Source organism: Falco naumanni, chromosome 3 (assembly GCF_017639655.2).
Source record: "Falco naumanni isolate bFalNau1 chromosome 3, bFalNau1.pat, whole genome shotgun sequence".
Taxonomy (NCBI): Eukaryota; Metazoa; Chordata; class Aves; order Falconiformes; family Falconidae; genus Falco; species Falco naumanni.
In genome coordinates this window covers 104,371,099-104,385,557 of record NC_054056.1, presented here as the reverse complement: position 1 = coordinate 104,385,557, position 14,459 = coordinate 104,371,099, and the positions used below count along the sequence as shown (strand labels likewise).

General features: G+C 42.0%; 1 protein-coding gene across 21 annotated transcripts in view; it reads left to right on the top strand.

Annotated features, from left to right (window-relative positions):
* MTSS1 (MTSS I-BAR domain containing 1) overlaps window positions 1-14,459 on the top strand; it is a 127,037-nt gene that overhangs the window by 91,368 nt on the left and 21,210 nt on the right. For 13 of the 21 annotated variants that reach the window (XM_040587551.1, XM_040587558.1, XM_040587552.1 and 10 more), the window contains 4 exons: window positions 356-440; window positions 1,711-1,802; window positions 3,573-3,647; window positions 9,432-9,443. In XM_040587551.1, the coding sequence (XP_040443485.1) occupies window positions 356-440; window positions 1,711-1,802; window positions 3,573-3,647; window positions 9,432-9,443 (264 nt within the window). The remainder of the gene's footprint in view (window positions 1-355; window positions 441-1,710; window positions 1,803-3,572; window positions 3,648-9,431; window positions 9,444-14,459) is intronic. The other 8 variants (XM_040587553.1, XM_040587557.1, XM_040587556.1 and 5 more) reach the window with 1 other exon arrangement.

Here is a 14,459-nt window from a genome sequence, read left to right as displayed (position 1 = left end):
TCCGTAGATGCCCACTCGCTTGCCAGCTTTGCTTCTTGTCTTTTGACATCTCAAGCCCTTTTAAATCGTCTGCCACGGAGTTGGGCCTCATGGCGCATAAAGCTGCTGGGAAGAACTGTGTGTTAATCCTGTTTAATTGTGCAGTTGTGGTCTCTGGATGAACAAGAATTAATCTCTTTCCAAGGTGGTAGATACCCCTGAGGTCTGCCAGGTTAATAGCCTGGTCTCTAGTTACTATGAATTTGTTTCGCAGCTGCTCTGGAAGACTTGGCACCTGCCCTCTGGTTGACATGCCTCTGCGCTACAGGCAGGAATCTCATCAGGGTTCTCACCTGCCTCGTGTTTTGTTTTTCAGGTGGTACCAGAGAGATTGGGTCTGCTCTCACCAGGATGTGTATGAGGCACAGAAGTATAGAGTCCAAACTCCGGCAGTTCTCAAGGTGAGTGGCTTTGTACCTGGCCCGGAGCTCGAGGTTCATCTTCCATTAGCTACTGGGGAGAACCTAAAGCTGTTTCACCAGCATTGGCTTTTCAGCTGATCTCTGACCATATCATTGAGAACAGCAGGTTTCTCCCCAACAGCACACTAGGTGTTGTGAACATGCAGGACTTCACTGCATGTTCTCAGGACTGGGCTTGTCACCTGAAAGCACTGTGAATGCTGCAAATTTCCACTATTAGTTCCAGTTGCTCAGTGCTGAGCTGGTGGCTGCTGATGTGACCGACCTGTCTTTGCTTCAGGACATCAAGCTTTGTCCCTAAGTTCTAAAGCAGCAGCAAGTGTTGTGCTGCTTCCTCAACTTACTGGAGAGCCCAAATAGCTTGCAGCCAAGAGAAGAACTTTCAGTAAACAAGTATGGAAAAGGCAAATCCTCTCATCCCCTTTTTACAGTTAAAGTTAGACTGTAGAGGTAATGGGAGAGGATTAACTTGTGTAAGCTGGGCTATACGTAAACAACCTACTTCTGTAGTAAGTAGTAGTTTGCACGTGTGCTTTTTTTAACCAGACTTAAAAGTTATACTTGACCTGAGGTGAACCAAAATGATGCTTCACCATTTGCCTGAATGACCTGGTATGTTTTTTTTTTCCCCTTTTGAAATAAAGATATTTGTGAAATTGGCTGTGAGGAGACAACTTTAGTCTTTAGTTAGCCCAGAGTTAACTATTTAAATGATTTGATCCCAACCTCATTAATTGGTGGAGCATTACTACTGCTGTATCATGGACTCCACTGGTGAGAGGTGAGGCACATCAGTGGACAGGATGTTGTTCGCTTGTAAAACTGCTCTGTCTTCCTGTGCGTATACATGTGTTATTTAAGTTCATAATCTTCATGGCTGCATGAACCTTTCCAGTATCCAGAGTATCCATTTAAATTGCTCTTTGTGTGGCAGATGAGTAGCATCTAACTGTTTACATTGGCCCTGTTTCAGGTCACTCCTCTAGTTTACACTCTGTTCCTCACTGTCCTGAACTTCTGTGCAATAATTCTGGTTATCTTGTGATGTGGATTTTTTTTTTTTTGTGATCCAGTCCTTTCTTTTGCTTTCTCCAGCATAAACATTTTTATGTTCTGATATTTACATTGTGACACTGGTAGCTGTCACAGCAAAAAGTAAAAATACTCCAATATTGACCTTGGCTCTCTATATAAGAATAGGGGCATCTGCAGGATTTGATTGCTCTTTGTGTTTTTTCAACAAAATTAGTGCTTTAATTGACTGTCTGATAAACCCACTTCAAGAACAGATGGAAGAGTGGAAGAAAGTGGCCAATCAACTGGATAAAGACCATGCAAAAGGTAGTTACAGAGGAAGAATTCTTTAATAGGAGTAAGATTGTAATATCAGCTTTTCTTCCTCTTTTCATGTTTGTACTGGGGAACTGAATAACATGCTTAAAAATGTAAAGCAACTTTTCTCTTCTAAACCACTCCACTCCCAAAGTGCCTAACAGATTTTTAACCCTTCCGTCTACATTGTGAAGGTTTAGTTTGCAGAACCCCAAGGGATGGGTTGTTTTTCTAGGCTAGTAAGAAGTGACTAATTTTAACTCTGTTAGCCTACTCTCACTGTATCATCTCCAATAGTGCTGAGTGATAGTGATAGGGGATGCTGCATCTACCCCTGAAAAGCCCTGGGGTGTAGTTAAAAGCTAACTGTAAGATCATGTTATGTCTCAGACATAGCATCCTCCAGAGAACGCACAGCCCTGTAAAACATTTACCATCGTTATTTTATATCTGATGTGATACAGAAATGTGCACCTGGGGAACAGGAAAGCTGTGTCGTTGGACATGGGATGCTCAGAGCTGCAGTGCTGATGACAGCTCCAGTGGCTTTCCTGGGGGAATGAGCAGGAGGCAGCAAAGTCTTCTTGCACAGCAAGAGCATGTTGGCAGATGTGTTTGGCTTTGCAAAACTTGGACTGGGGATGATGGCCCTCTAGCATGGGTGCTGAAAGCAGGTTGCAGTTAACCACAGACCCTTGAAAATTGAAGACGCTTGCTATGTCTGAATGAAGCATTATCACCATAATTTATTTTGGGGAGGGGGAGAACTGATGGGAATGAGTATGCTTGGCCTCCAAAAGAGGATTTGCTTCTTGCCCCACTATTACTGTGCTCAAGTAGAAGCAGCTAAATCAGCAGCTCTTGAAAAAAATTTCCACCTTGTACCGTGGAGAGTGTTAAGTAGGTGGTGAGCTGGAGAGAGGAATCACCTGGGTTCTTGCAGGTAGGGGTGACCCCAGCCCAAGTGGCAGTGAGATTTAGGGTTTAGTGGGTAGACCTGGGTGTTGGGGATGCAGGTGGCCCTGGTACAGTTTCTGTGCCTGCCACTAGCCTGCTTCTGTTTTCCCATCTATAGAAGAGTAATAACATTGACTTCCTTTGTTAAAGTGTATGTGTATATGTATATACATGCATACATGCCTTTTATCTTTTTTTTTTTTTTTTTTTTTTTTTACGTATCAGTTTTGATATCTGGTACCTTTAGTGTGCCTGGACTAGAGGTAGAATATTTGTTCTGGGGTTTTAATTCTCCCGGGATTTGCAGCTCATCTGAAAATGAGGACAACTGCAGTGTGCTGCACTTCATCAGAAAGAGCTGGCAATGTGACCCTTCCTTGGGCAAACTTTTAACACCCTCTTCCTCTGCCCGACTCTCATGCTGGAGAGGGATCACAGGATATTCTGTGCCTTGCCGTTTCTGGATACTTGTTTTTGAACACAGATGTTTCGAGAAACCTGTCATCTCTGTTTTCCATTCCTGAGAGTGGATGAGTCTCTGAAATGAAAAGCACTCTAATTTTGTACTGTGTTCTCAGTTGTTATTTCTGTAAAGGCTTTGTTTATTTGGGAAAGATTTTGGTATGTGAATGTGCTCACACCCTGGAATGTTATATTAAGCCAAACATATAGGCACTACAAAATGTGAGTTCTAACTTGCTTTGATTAATAGTAGCTGTCCTCTTAAAATTTGTAGTCTAATGTCTTTAAACATAGCCTTTTCTGTGAAAAACATTCATTTTGACATCGAGTATGTTGATAATAGAGACTGTGTTTTTTTAGAATATAAAAAAGCCCGCCAAGAGATAAAAAAGAAATCGTCTGACACACTGAAGCTACAGAAGAAAGCAAAGAAAGGTAACTTGCTTCATACTTGTACTGTTAAAAACCTTTTGTGCTTTGCTCACTGACAAAGATTGAACAGCGATAGGACTTTCTATCGTAATAATTCAGTCCCCTGTAATGTATTCCTGGTACATACTTGAACACCTGGGTACAATTATTATGTGTCACTTACATCATATTCTGAAGCTAGTGTCTAATGTTCTTATACAAAAACCTTAAAACTGTTGGTACAAAGTTAATCATGTTTTAAAATAAACTGCTTGCTGCTAACTTACTCCTGTTAGGAATGTTGACACTGTAACATGACTTCTGCAGATACCTGCAAAATTTTCTAGAATCTTTTGGAATAATATAAAAAAAGTCATCATGTAAATGTTCTGTAACTATTAACGTTTCTCACTGTTCTCCCTTTCTACCACCTTTTTTTTTTTTTTTTTAACAGCCTGTAATCTCATAAACCTTTACATTATTCCTCAGAGTGTGAGAAGGTGGCATGGTTTGTTGTCAGGGGGAGGGCGCTTGACAACCATAGAAAACTAAAGATGAGTAAGAAAAAAAGGGAGTTCTGCACAAAGGCAATCTGTCCTTTTTAGCAGCTGAATCTCCTGCTCCTGTTGCTCTCCCACCACCATCGTGTCACAGGAGTTTCATCATCACGTTAATGGAAGCATGCATCATTGATAGCTGCAGCGTCACCATCACTAAGGGTTTTACTTGGCCAAGTGCAAACCCCACCAGGCTTTGGAAAAATGATACAGAGATTGTACAGAAGCAGACTTTCTGGTTCCCTTTCCTGCACTGGGCTCATCCCAGCCAGGTGGGAAGTGTGCTTTGAACAGCTCTCAGCCTGCACGTTGCAGCTTGTCCTTTCCTTCTCCTTAAAAACTGTGAGCCCAGGGACAAGCAAAAAAATGCTGGAGCAGGGAGTTTCTTAACTTTTTAAATTGTGTGTTATCCAGAACAGGTGAGCTGTCTCTAACTGTCCTTCCTAATAGGTGAATCAATAATTATGCTGATAGAAAGCCACATGACTGGAAAAATGCTCTTGAATTTTAGCTGACTTTAGGTGAGAGAGGGAGAGAAAGATGGAAGCCAGCAAGAGGGAGTTTTGCTCAGTAGGCGCTGTGTGACTGTCTGTGGAAAAGTTTAGTGTTTTAAATTGCAGTGGTCATCTTTAGGGTGACATGATTTTTTGTGATAAGATTTTAATTTTGGATGATGTGTAAACTTGTTTCTCGTTTTCTGTGACAAATCGTCTGACTTCAGACCCAACAGCATTAAAGAGTCTGTGATATTCCCTCCATTTCTTTTCCTTTCTCACCCACCTTCCATAATCTCATCGCTTCTTGTCCCTGTGTGATACAAGACAGCCCCTCAATGCATGGTAGGTGAGAGCTGAGAAAAACACGTGCCATGATCTGGGAAGAAGGAACCATTTTTTGAACCTGTTTCTGTGAATTGACAGCTAACTGGCTCCATCTCCCTTTTATCCTTCTTCTGAGTACTGAATAAATCAATCTGCAATCTTGGAGGAGGAGACAGCATTTTCTGTAAGGTGGGAAGAGGGGAGAGAAGCACTTAAAAGCCTTCTGGAAAAAAACAACCCACTGTTCTCATACTGCAGATGTCACCGTAGGTGTCTGTCAGCAGTGGTTAAAGCAAGTGGACTTTCTTCTTGGATATTGTGGGTTCCTGTCTTCCTCCTCAAATGTGTGCCGTGTCTAGTGACAAGGGTCAGCACACTGGTGTCTTGTAAGGACTTCACAATTAGACATCTTTGAGCCAGGAGTGGAACAGGCCTCGTTTTGTTGTCTTTTATAGCAGCCATACTATGATTGAACCCCCCCTTTTTTTTTTTTTTTTAATATCATTCCCTTGCTTAATTTTGCTGTTACAACATGCTTTTGGAGTTGTTAATGATCTTGCTTTATTTCTGTGCTGTCCCCCTTGGAACTGCTGTCACACACATGGTGTTTGGGTCCAGAGCACAAACCCAATGGGACTCAGGTGGGGTTAAAGCTGGTCGCAGAGGGATGTGTACGGGGAAGGTGAAAGCGATGAAGATTCCCACGTAGCCAGTACAGGGGAAAGGAGGAGGTGCAGTATTTTTGAGGAGCTGAGAGTTGTTCTCATGGCCCCTGGGGAGGGAGAAATGCAGTGAGGTGTTGGGGCTCATCTGGCTGCAAGAGTGAGCGCCCAAAGCTGCTGACCCTGTGGGTTCCCAGCACGAGTGGGTGGGAGGTGGGAGGAAGTTCTCCCTGTCTTCTTGCAAGTTATCTTCAGTGCTTAAATATAGAAGAAAAAAAAGTAGCAGATGCTTTTTCCCCTCTTTGCCTTTTTGATCCCTATCCTGAAGAAATAAAGCATTGGTATGAGTGCAGTGTCAAATGTTGTTAAATTTTTTGTGTGTGTACCTCCCTTGACAGATCTGTTTAATGTGCTACATGGTGAAGCGTGTTGCTCTCGCTGTCACTGAGGGATTTTAAAAAAAAAATCAAGAAGGGGTTTATTTATAAAATGATAAAGCTGCAGACGTGAACCTGCTTTAGGTTACAAATGAAGTTTGAACTATGGGCAGGGAAACTTTTGGGTCAAACCCTCCTGGCAGGCATGTGGCTGAGTGCATGAATGTCTTACTGTATCTTCCAACTCTCCTGTTTCCCTGTTGCTCAGACTTACTTTTTTTGTTCTGTTCTTCGTCAAGCAGGACCTGTCCCTTTGATTTTTCTGTAAAGTTACTGACTCACCTATGGGAACTGTAAAACAACCAATTCATTCCCTTCCTAGCACTTGTAAGAATATTTTTGAATTAACCTTATGATCATTTGTGGGCAAGTGAGATGTTTGCGGAATTCTGGATTTGCTCAAATACTGTGCATGCTACTAAAAACATCCTTCAAGCTTTTTCTGCCGTGACTGGATGGGAAAGTGGTTTTCTTCTGCTTTGGGCAGCTTCAGATCTAGGAACTCAAATATAACCCTCTACTTTTCTCATTCACATCATGGCAGTGGTGCCCTCTCTCCCTGCCGCGCTGGGCTGCAGAGGCTCCCTCTCGTAGCCAAAGGCTGCAGCATGTGTAGCTCCTTGCTCCTTGCCTGCATCCCAAGGACATTTGGGAGTGAGGGCCATGGGCTGCGTGGCTTGTCCTGGCAGGAGCACTACAGGTTGGGCACCCCACCTTAGCGCTGAGGGGCTGAATACATCGGGGTTTGCCTGTTCTCTGGCTTCTGCGTGGTCTGTTTGTTCTGGTTCCATGCGGCCAAGTTGAAAGTTCAGGCTGGGCATTTAAGATCATTTATTAGAAATTACGTTTGCAGAGTAGGTGTGTTAATTGCTGTAAAGGTGTTTCCAAAGCTTGAAGTGACGGAGAAAACATTAAGCTTTCCAAACTAAACAAAAAGGTATTAGGGGTCCTTTTTGGAAGTTTGATAGAATGTGTCTGGTAAAAAGACAAGTCTGTGTAAATGAAGGTCTTGCATTTCAAAGGACCTTACAGGGATAATTTTCATTCTTTTTGTTGTCTTTGACCCTAAAAATAAAAAAATAAAAATCCAAATGAAATCTAAATATATGTAGTCTAAATAGGATCCTGGTGCACCTCCCAGATCCATGCAGTCCCTCTGGGTGTCATGGTGATCTTCAAGGTGCATCCTGTTCTTACACCCTTGTTCTTCCAAGGGGAACAGGCCTGCAGGGCGTATTGCCCACCCCAGCATTGAAACTTAGCTCTTGTCTGAACAGATGAAGCTATGTAGTGCATGGAACTGCGTACATCTTTAAATTGCTCTTTGTTTTCAGACAAACATTGGACAACAGAAGTCAGCCCAGCCAACCTGAGTCAGCAGAATAATTATGCATAAATTTAAAATAAATGCCAAGTTTAGGTTTCTGCTGAGTCAAGGCTCCATACGTGGATCCGTAGCTGCTAGAAGCTGTTGATCCTGTATTGAATTCAGAGGAGAGACAGCAGCTGTGGCTCTGCATGTAAACCGTTTTGGAAGGTTAACAAAATGCATGATTCTTAGTTGTTTTTTTTAAAAAAAAGCATCAAGTGACTAACTTAACATATAACTGAATGCGTGTATATGTAAAATCTGGAGTGCATGTTGGCTTCATTTTCTGTATTCAGCTTGGGTATTAATGATTTAACTAGACAGGTTTCCCTTCTGCCTATAACTTGACTGGTAGATTTCATTTTCAGGTTCTTTGTGTGACGCTCTTGAGCTTTGAGAAAAATGTTTAAATCCAAGCAGATTTGTGAAAAGGAGTTGTATGTAACACTCCCAATAATATAACACATGTTAATGTGAAAACTGAGTTTTAACTCTAAGCCGTTCATAGAAGTTTCTGCAGAATGCCCTTAACATTCAGTACAGCATTTCTTCTTGTGTCCCATCAACGTTGAGTATCCAAACTCACAACCTCTACTTCTGAGTATGCAGCAGTTTTGGAAAGTATTCTTACTTTTAATGAAGTTGAGAGAGTAGAGCATGATTATTAATTTACTGTAATACTGCCAAAAAGCGCTTTTTCTTCCCCTCCTCCTGATTAGCAAAGATGACCTGTTTGTGTTTTAGAGCCTTTGCAGCTGTTTTGTGTTACTCTCTGGTCTTTGAAACTGTAATATTGTTACACTCCTCTCAAGGATGATTGCACAAACCCAGTGACTCAACTGAAAAACAGAAACCTCTTCAACGTAATTATCACTGCAGAACATCTCAGTTCTTAAAGCAAGTGCTGACCTTATTCAAGTATTTTGCGCTCTTTCTGTACTTGGTGCTTGCATTGTCTGGAATGCCAGGCTGGGGAGGGAGGACACCCAGCCAGACTCTTTCTCCGCCAGGAGATAGTCTTACTCCTTTAAATTGTGTGGCATGATGACTGAAGTGAGAGCCAGGAGTCACTGTGGAGTCGGTATGATGCAGCTCAGGAGGAGGGAAGCTGATGAGCAGAGTATACTTACCAGTTGCCGGGAAAAAATCCTTTGTGGATGAGGCCGTGGTGCCTGCAGGATGTTTTTGGTGTATCGTCGTTGTGTCCCCCCCAGCTTATAATGTAAGCTTCCCTTTATAAAAATTCAGTGAAGACATGTTGCAAAATCAGTGGCCAGAGGTAGTTCTTTGACTTATTTTCATTCCTTGAGTTTTGATAGTTCCCCTCATTCTGACAGCAAGCCAGGTTTATTGCAAAACTTTATTTATAAAGTTTTTTAATTAAAATACACATATCATGGTTAATCTTTTTGATGTTCTTCCACATTGCATCAGCAATTAGCTTTTAATTTAATTAACAATCTATTAATGTAATTGCAGTAGAGAACATCAAAAAGCACTGTGGTTACTGATGCAGCACCCGCCTAGAGTTTTGCAAGTTTGAGTTCCCTCTTCCCTGTGAAGGGATGAGGTTCGTGCCACTTCGTCAGCTTGACCAGAGTTTGACAGTTGTCTGTGTTGTGCACTTTCTCTGAAGCACAGGTTAACATGTTCTCGCCTAGGAATCTGCAAGCTAAACAAAGTTCCTAAACTGGTTTAAGTCTTTAAAATAAAATCGTATGGTAAATAAGCAGGAGTTTAATTTGCAACAGCTCATCAGGAAGCAAAGCTAATGGGTTTGTCTTTATCAGCAACGGGAAGAAGTCAAGATAGTCTAGTCCAAACTGCTCGCTGTCTTGTCTTGGCACTGATGATAATGTCTAAACTCTAGGAATGCCGGAATACCAGTTTGACTTTTTTTATTTTCCTTTCTGTGTCAATTTTGTGTCCTGCAATTTCTCACCATGCGCACCTGCCTGACAGCTGAGGCTCTGGGTAAGTCTGTGCCATGCTGTAACCCTGGTGGCTGGTTTATTGTAGCCCTTGCTGTGGCCTCTTTATGGTGTCTGGTCTCCACTAACTGCCTAGACTTTAATTTCTAATGAAATTAAAATATTGCCTAATCTTAACGAACAAACCATCTTTTGATTTATTTTCTTTTGGCATCTAATTGGAACACTGAAAAGAAGAAAATCAGTATTGTAGATAAACCTCTGGTTTATTTTAGAAAGGGGTTAACGTGGACTGATAAATCGTGTCACGGTGGGGAGAGAAGTTAAATGGAACAGACACGGCATCAAGGTGATAATTGAATCTTATTGTCAATATGACTTTTAAAGTCTAGAGCTTCAAGTCCTTAGTGTTGTTCTCTGTAAACCTGTGATCCGAGTTCCCCTTTTTTCTGAAAATCGCATGCACCTTTCTTAACTGATAGATAAGAAACCACTATATTTAACTTCATGCTGGGAAAGGGGTGGAAATCAGCATCACAATTGTCTCCTCTTCTGCTGCCTGATCACATCTCAAATCTGTTTAAATTGGAGTGCTGTTTCAGTTGTATTGCAAATTTAAAGTGCCTGCCTTGAGATCTTCTTGTGAATGAAACAAAGTGTTTCTGAATTTGAGAGAAATAATCATACCTCCACTTGCAGTATAATGATGTAGGTGTTGCCCTTTGCAGGAGCCTGGATTGATTAGATTGGGAGACTCAACTGAGGTGCCTCAGCAGGGCTCCTGGAGCTGGGCATTGTGGTGCCTGCTGCTTTTCCCCTTTTTTGAAACCACACTGTGTGTTTTTCCTGGTTCGTGGTTCAATCTGGAAGTTTCCTTTGGTAACTTGGAACTTTTAAGGAACATCTTAGCACTTTTGAGCATTAGCAGCTGATTCAGATCTCCAGTGGCCACCAGAAAGACTCAGATTTAGTAGCTGAAGGTGTCTGAAGTTAACCCCAGCAATGAGGTTTTCCACCTTTCTGTGATGGCAGAAAGTGGCAGAATTCTCAGCCTAGACCAATATTAGTTTGTTTGCTTTACTGTGGCAGGACTGAGAGGGGTTGTTCGTCCCGGCAGCTGAAGCAGGTACGCTCTTGTAAGAAGGTGGTTGGGAGTGAGTGACTTGGAACCTGCTTTGGTTTGTATGAGCAGAGGTGTGCTCTGCATTGTCTCATACAGTGTAAATTCAGCCACTCTGCTGTAAAGTATCCAATATTGAATATTCAGGTTCTGTGCAGACCCCCTTAAAAAGTGCAAGGGAGCGGTCTTTTAAGTAAGAATGTGGAAAATAATAATGTCACCAATATTTGCTGCATTACTTTGTCAATAACAGCAGTAACTTTAGCAGTCAGACTTGCACTGAGAGCATTTAAAAATCATTGTTCTCCTTTGCTGTTGCTGACAGCTTTGCTAGTTTAAGTTGTCTTATAAAATGTAGGCATGAATTGGGTTGAAAATTAAGATTGACCTTTTTCCTTCTCCCTAATATGTTTCCTTTAGTAAAGTTCTTTTTGAACAATGGTTATTTAAGAAGCTGCATGAGGCTGTCAGCCAGGATTCACACAGAACACTGTAAAACTGAGGTTTTAATGCATGTTGGTCATTTAAAGCTCTTGCATGTCATGATGTGAAGCACCTGCTCTGAAGGTGACATATTAAGACTGTCCTTGGAGTAGTGGTGGATTGTTGTCAATATTGATGAGAAGCAGTTGAGCTCTCTGCAGTTCATTAGTTGTTACTTGCCAGTGCCCAGCCACAAGGCCCTGGGTTGTTGGAGCGTGGTGCTGTTGGAGAAGTCTGCCCACAACTTCTGGTCTTGCATCTCTGCTTGTCTCAACAGCACCAAAGCTCCACCTTGAGAAAGGCTGGATTTGAATTTCTCCTTAGTTTTCAGATTGTTGACTTGTTCTTCCAAGTACAAGCAGGTGTGCTCTGCAGAACTATCCCTGCATCACATTCATGTCTGGCTGGTTGCAGACCAGAGACCTGTGAACTGCATTTGATGCTTTTGACCAGTGCTGATGCTGATTGCTTTGGTGGGTCATTCAAACCTGTCTGCAGCTGGGGTAGGAGTGTCCTTCCAGGTGGACTTTTACAGCTGCTTTGTGATGAGACTGTTCTGGAACAGTTTTCTGTCACTACAATAGGTGTGTAGGTTTGGAAATATTTCCGAATGGGTAACCTGAAGGCTAGAGAGAATAATCAATTGCTGACGTTCCTTATCAAAGTGTGCCTCATGTCCACAGCAAAAATAGTGCAATGAGTTGTCCGGAATGCCATAGACAAATGACGTCCTCGTAATTCAAAGGGGAAAAGAACTGCATTGCTCTCCATTGGTTGATGTTCCTTTCTGAGATAAGCAGTGGATTCAAACTAGCAGAGACCCACAGTGGGTGAGGAGCAGAGGTGACCAGCAGTTGGCCCTCACATCCTTGGCACCCTTTGGGTGCAGGAGTGCTGTTGAGAGGATGTTCTCTGCTGTGCTTAACAAAGAAGACTGATTAAACTGGGCAGAGATCTCATCCCTCAGGTTCCTGAGCTGTCTGAGTGCCATGGGGGGCAGCTGGCGATGCAGGGAGTGGGAAGAGCTACGCCTGATTTCAAAAGACTTGCTAGATTGATGTCTGCATTGTGGAGCTTTCACAGGATGTTAATAAAGCTTTCCTGCTCCTGAAAGATGAGTTGCAAGATGTCAGGAGAGAGCTGTATCCATACCATGTAAACATCTGGCTTCAGAGCCTCATCTAAATGATTCACCTAAGCTTGTTTCCCACTCTGAATTGTATCTCAGATAGCTTGTGTCAAATGGGTCTGTGAAAGTAGCAGTGAGGAGCTGGTATGTCTGTTAATGTCCTGACTCACTTAAAAGAATAAGATGGAAGCATCGTAGAGGTACAAGGGATGTTGGAGAGCAATGCAGTTTTTTTACACGCGCCTAAGGATTAACATACACAGCCTGAAGGTTATCCTGGTAACTTTGTTGAATTGAGTGAGTTACACAGGGGTAAATAAGGTTTATTTTTGCCCCGTGTTTTGGGTGCTCTTGTTGCTCTGGCCCACGATGTGGTACTCTGTGAAGGCCACATAAATTACCAAAATTCACTATAATTGAACCTGCTTTATCAGTGGAGTCCAGTTGCTTTCTAAGAGTGCATCTTCTCATTGTGTAGGCAAATGCATTTAAAAAGGATTTACTGCCCTTACGTGCATGATCATATGGTGGAGCAGCTGAACATTTACAGCCGTTCTCCAGAGCTGAACTAATGAGTGTGTCATTTAGTTTGCAACTAATGTATCTTACATTTGGTACATCCATGGTAGTGAGCCAGTATCTAGGTTTGAACAACAGGAGATTATTTCACTGGGTGTAATTTCCAGTCAGCTCTCAGAATAAGGGGTCTGAGCAATAATGCAGATCTTTAGTTTCATAAGGAATTTTAAAGGACAACTCCAGAGAAGTACAAAATGTTTAATCACTTTATATGATAGTAAAAAAAGAGTATGGGGAAGGGCCTGAAATGTACAGAACAGTCTTCAGGCAGAAAGGCGCAGTTTGTCTCCTAAGGGTGATGGCAGAAGGCGGCACAGAACCTTCAGGGAGTTATCCAAACCTCTTCTGTAACTTGTTTCTGGCAGATGCTAATTTTGAGAGATGAAGCAGGTAACTGCAACTTCAGAGTCTGTTATTGTAAAAGTTATTTACTTCCAAAACAGTTTTATGACCACATTACACCTGTCAGGCTGATATACAGGATCAGACACTGGGGTGTTCCTGCTGGTAGTTTGGTACCCAGGTGGCTTTGGCGGTGGCCGTGCCTGTATTGCACATGATTCTTTTGAGGATCCATTGCAGAGCTCTGCTTGTGGGTATCTGGACTATGTCTGACATTGTACAGAGGACATTTGGCTACATCCAGTCTGTAATGCTGCTAAGCCAGCGTGATTCGCTTTGATTCCATCGCTGCTTTCTTTCCTGCAGCTCTGGCTGTGTATCAGTGCAGGGGAGCTGATGACTTCACCTCGCTCTGGAGTATTGAAGAAATATATACAACAAAAAGGCAAAGGTTTTGCTTTGGAACCCTGACCTTGAGTCATCCTTATTGTGAACTGCATGCATCAAGAGACTTTTTTCTTCCTCTTCCTTGTAGCTTTAAGTCCTCCATGCAGAAAGGTTATTATCCATAAAAACTGATTTTGGGTAGTTGCTTGTAACTCACCCAACATTTTTCAATGTTATCTTCCTGGTATGTAGCAACAGCGGCATGAATATATACCTGGATACTTAATTTGCATGCAACGGTGTTTCTGGGAGATTTGAGACAAATTTAGACAACTGGCATTCTTTAAAATATTCAGGGGCGTAAGCTGCATGAAAGCACCTTGCAGCTGCAGCATTCTTGGCTCAGTAATACTATGGCTAAGCAGCAGCTCTTCATTCCTAGAGGAATAAATTTTTGGCACAATGCACAGTAAACAGGTGGAGCAGAATAAGGTACTTAAATGTCACAGAAGGTTTTATTATGAAATGACTATAGTTAACGCAGTGAAGCTTTTTGATTGTTTTTTTATTATTATTTCCATAGACAAATACTGGACGTTAATATGTATTTGATATGTTGATATTTTGGTTTTGTTTTGGCCTTTGGAATGAAGAAAACTGTCTTAGCAGTTGCTGATGCAGAGTACTTGAATCCAATGGTCCAATGATCCATAACATGTCCTTAGTACTGCCTTACATAGGAGATTCATTCACTCATTTAGTTACTCCACAAATTTGCCATTAGGACCTTGCTAAGCACAAAAGGAAGGAAGGCAATGCACTAGGGGTTAGGGATTAATGCTCTTTCAGTAAGATGTTGATGTGCAAGGATGATGTGAAGGGTTTCTACAGCTAACACTTTGAGAAAGTCCTTATGTGAAATGCTTTTTGAAACCTTTTGAATTGAGCTGCCTTTCTATTCTGTGCAAAAGGAGGAAAAAAAAATAAACGCCGTGAAGTGCTTGACTTAATTGGGAAAA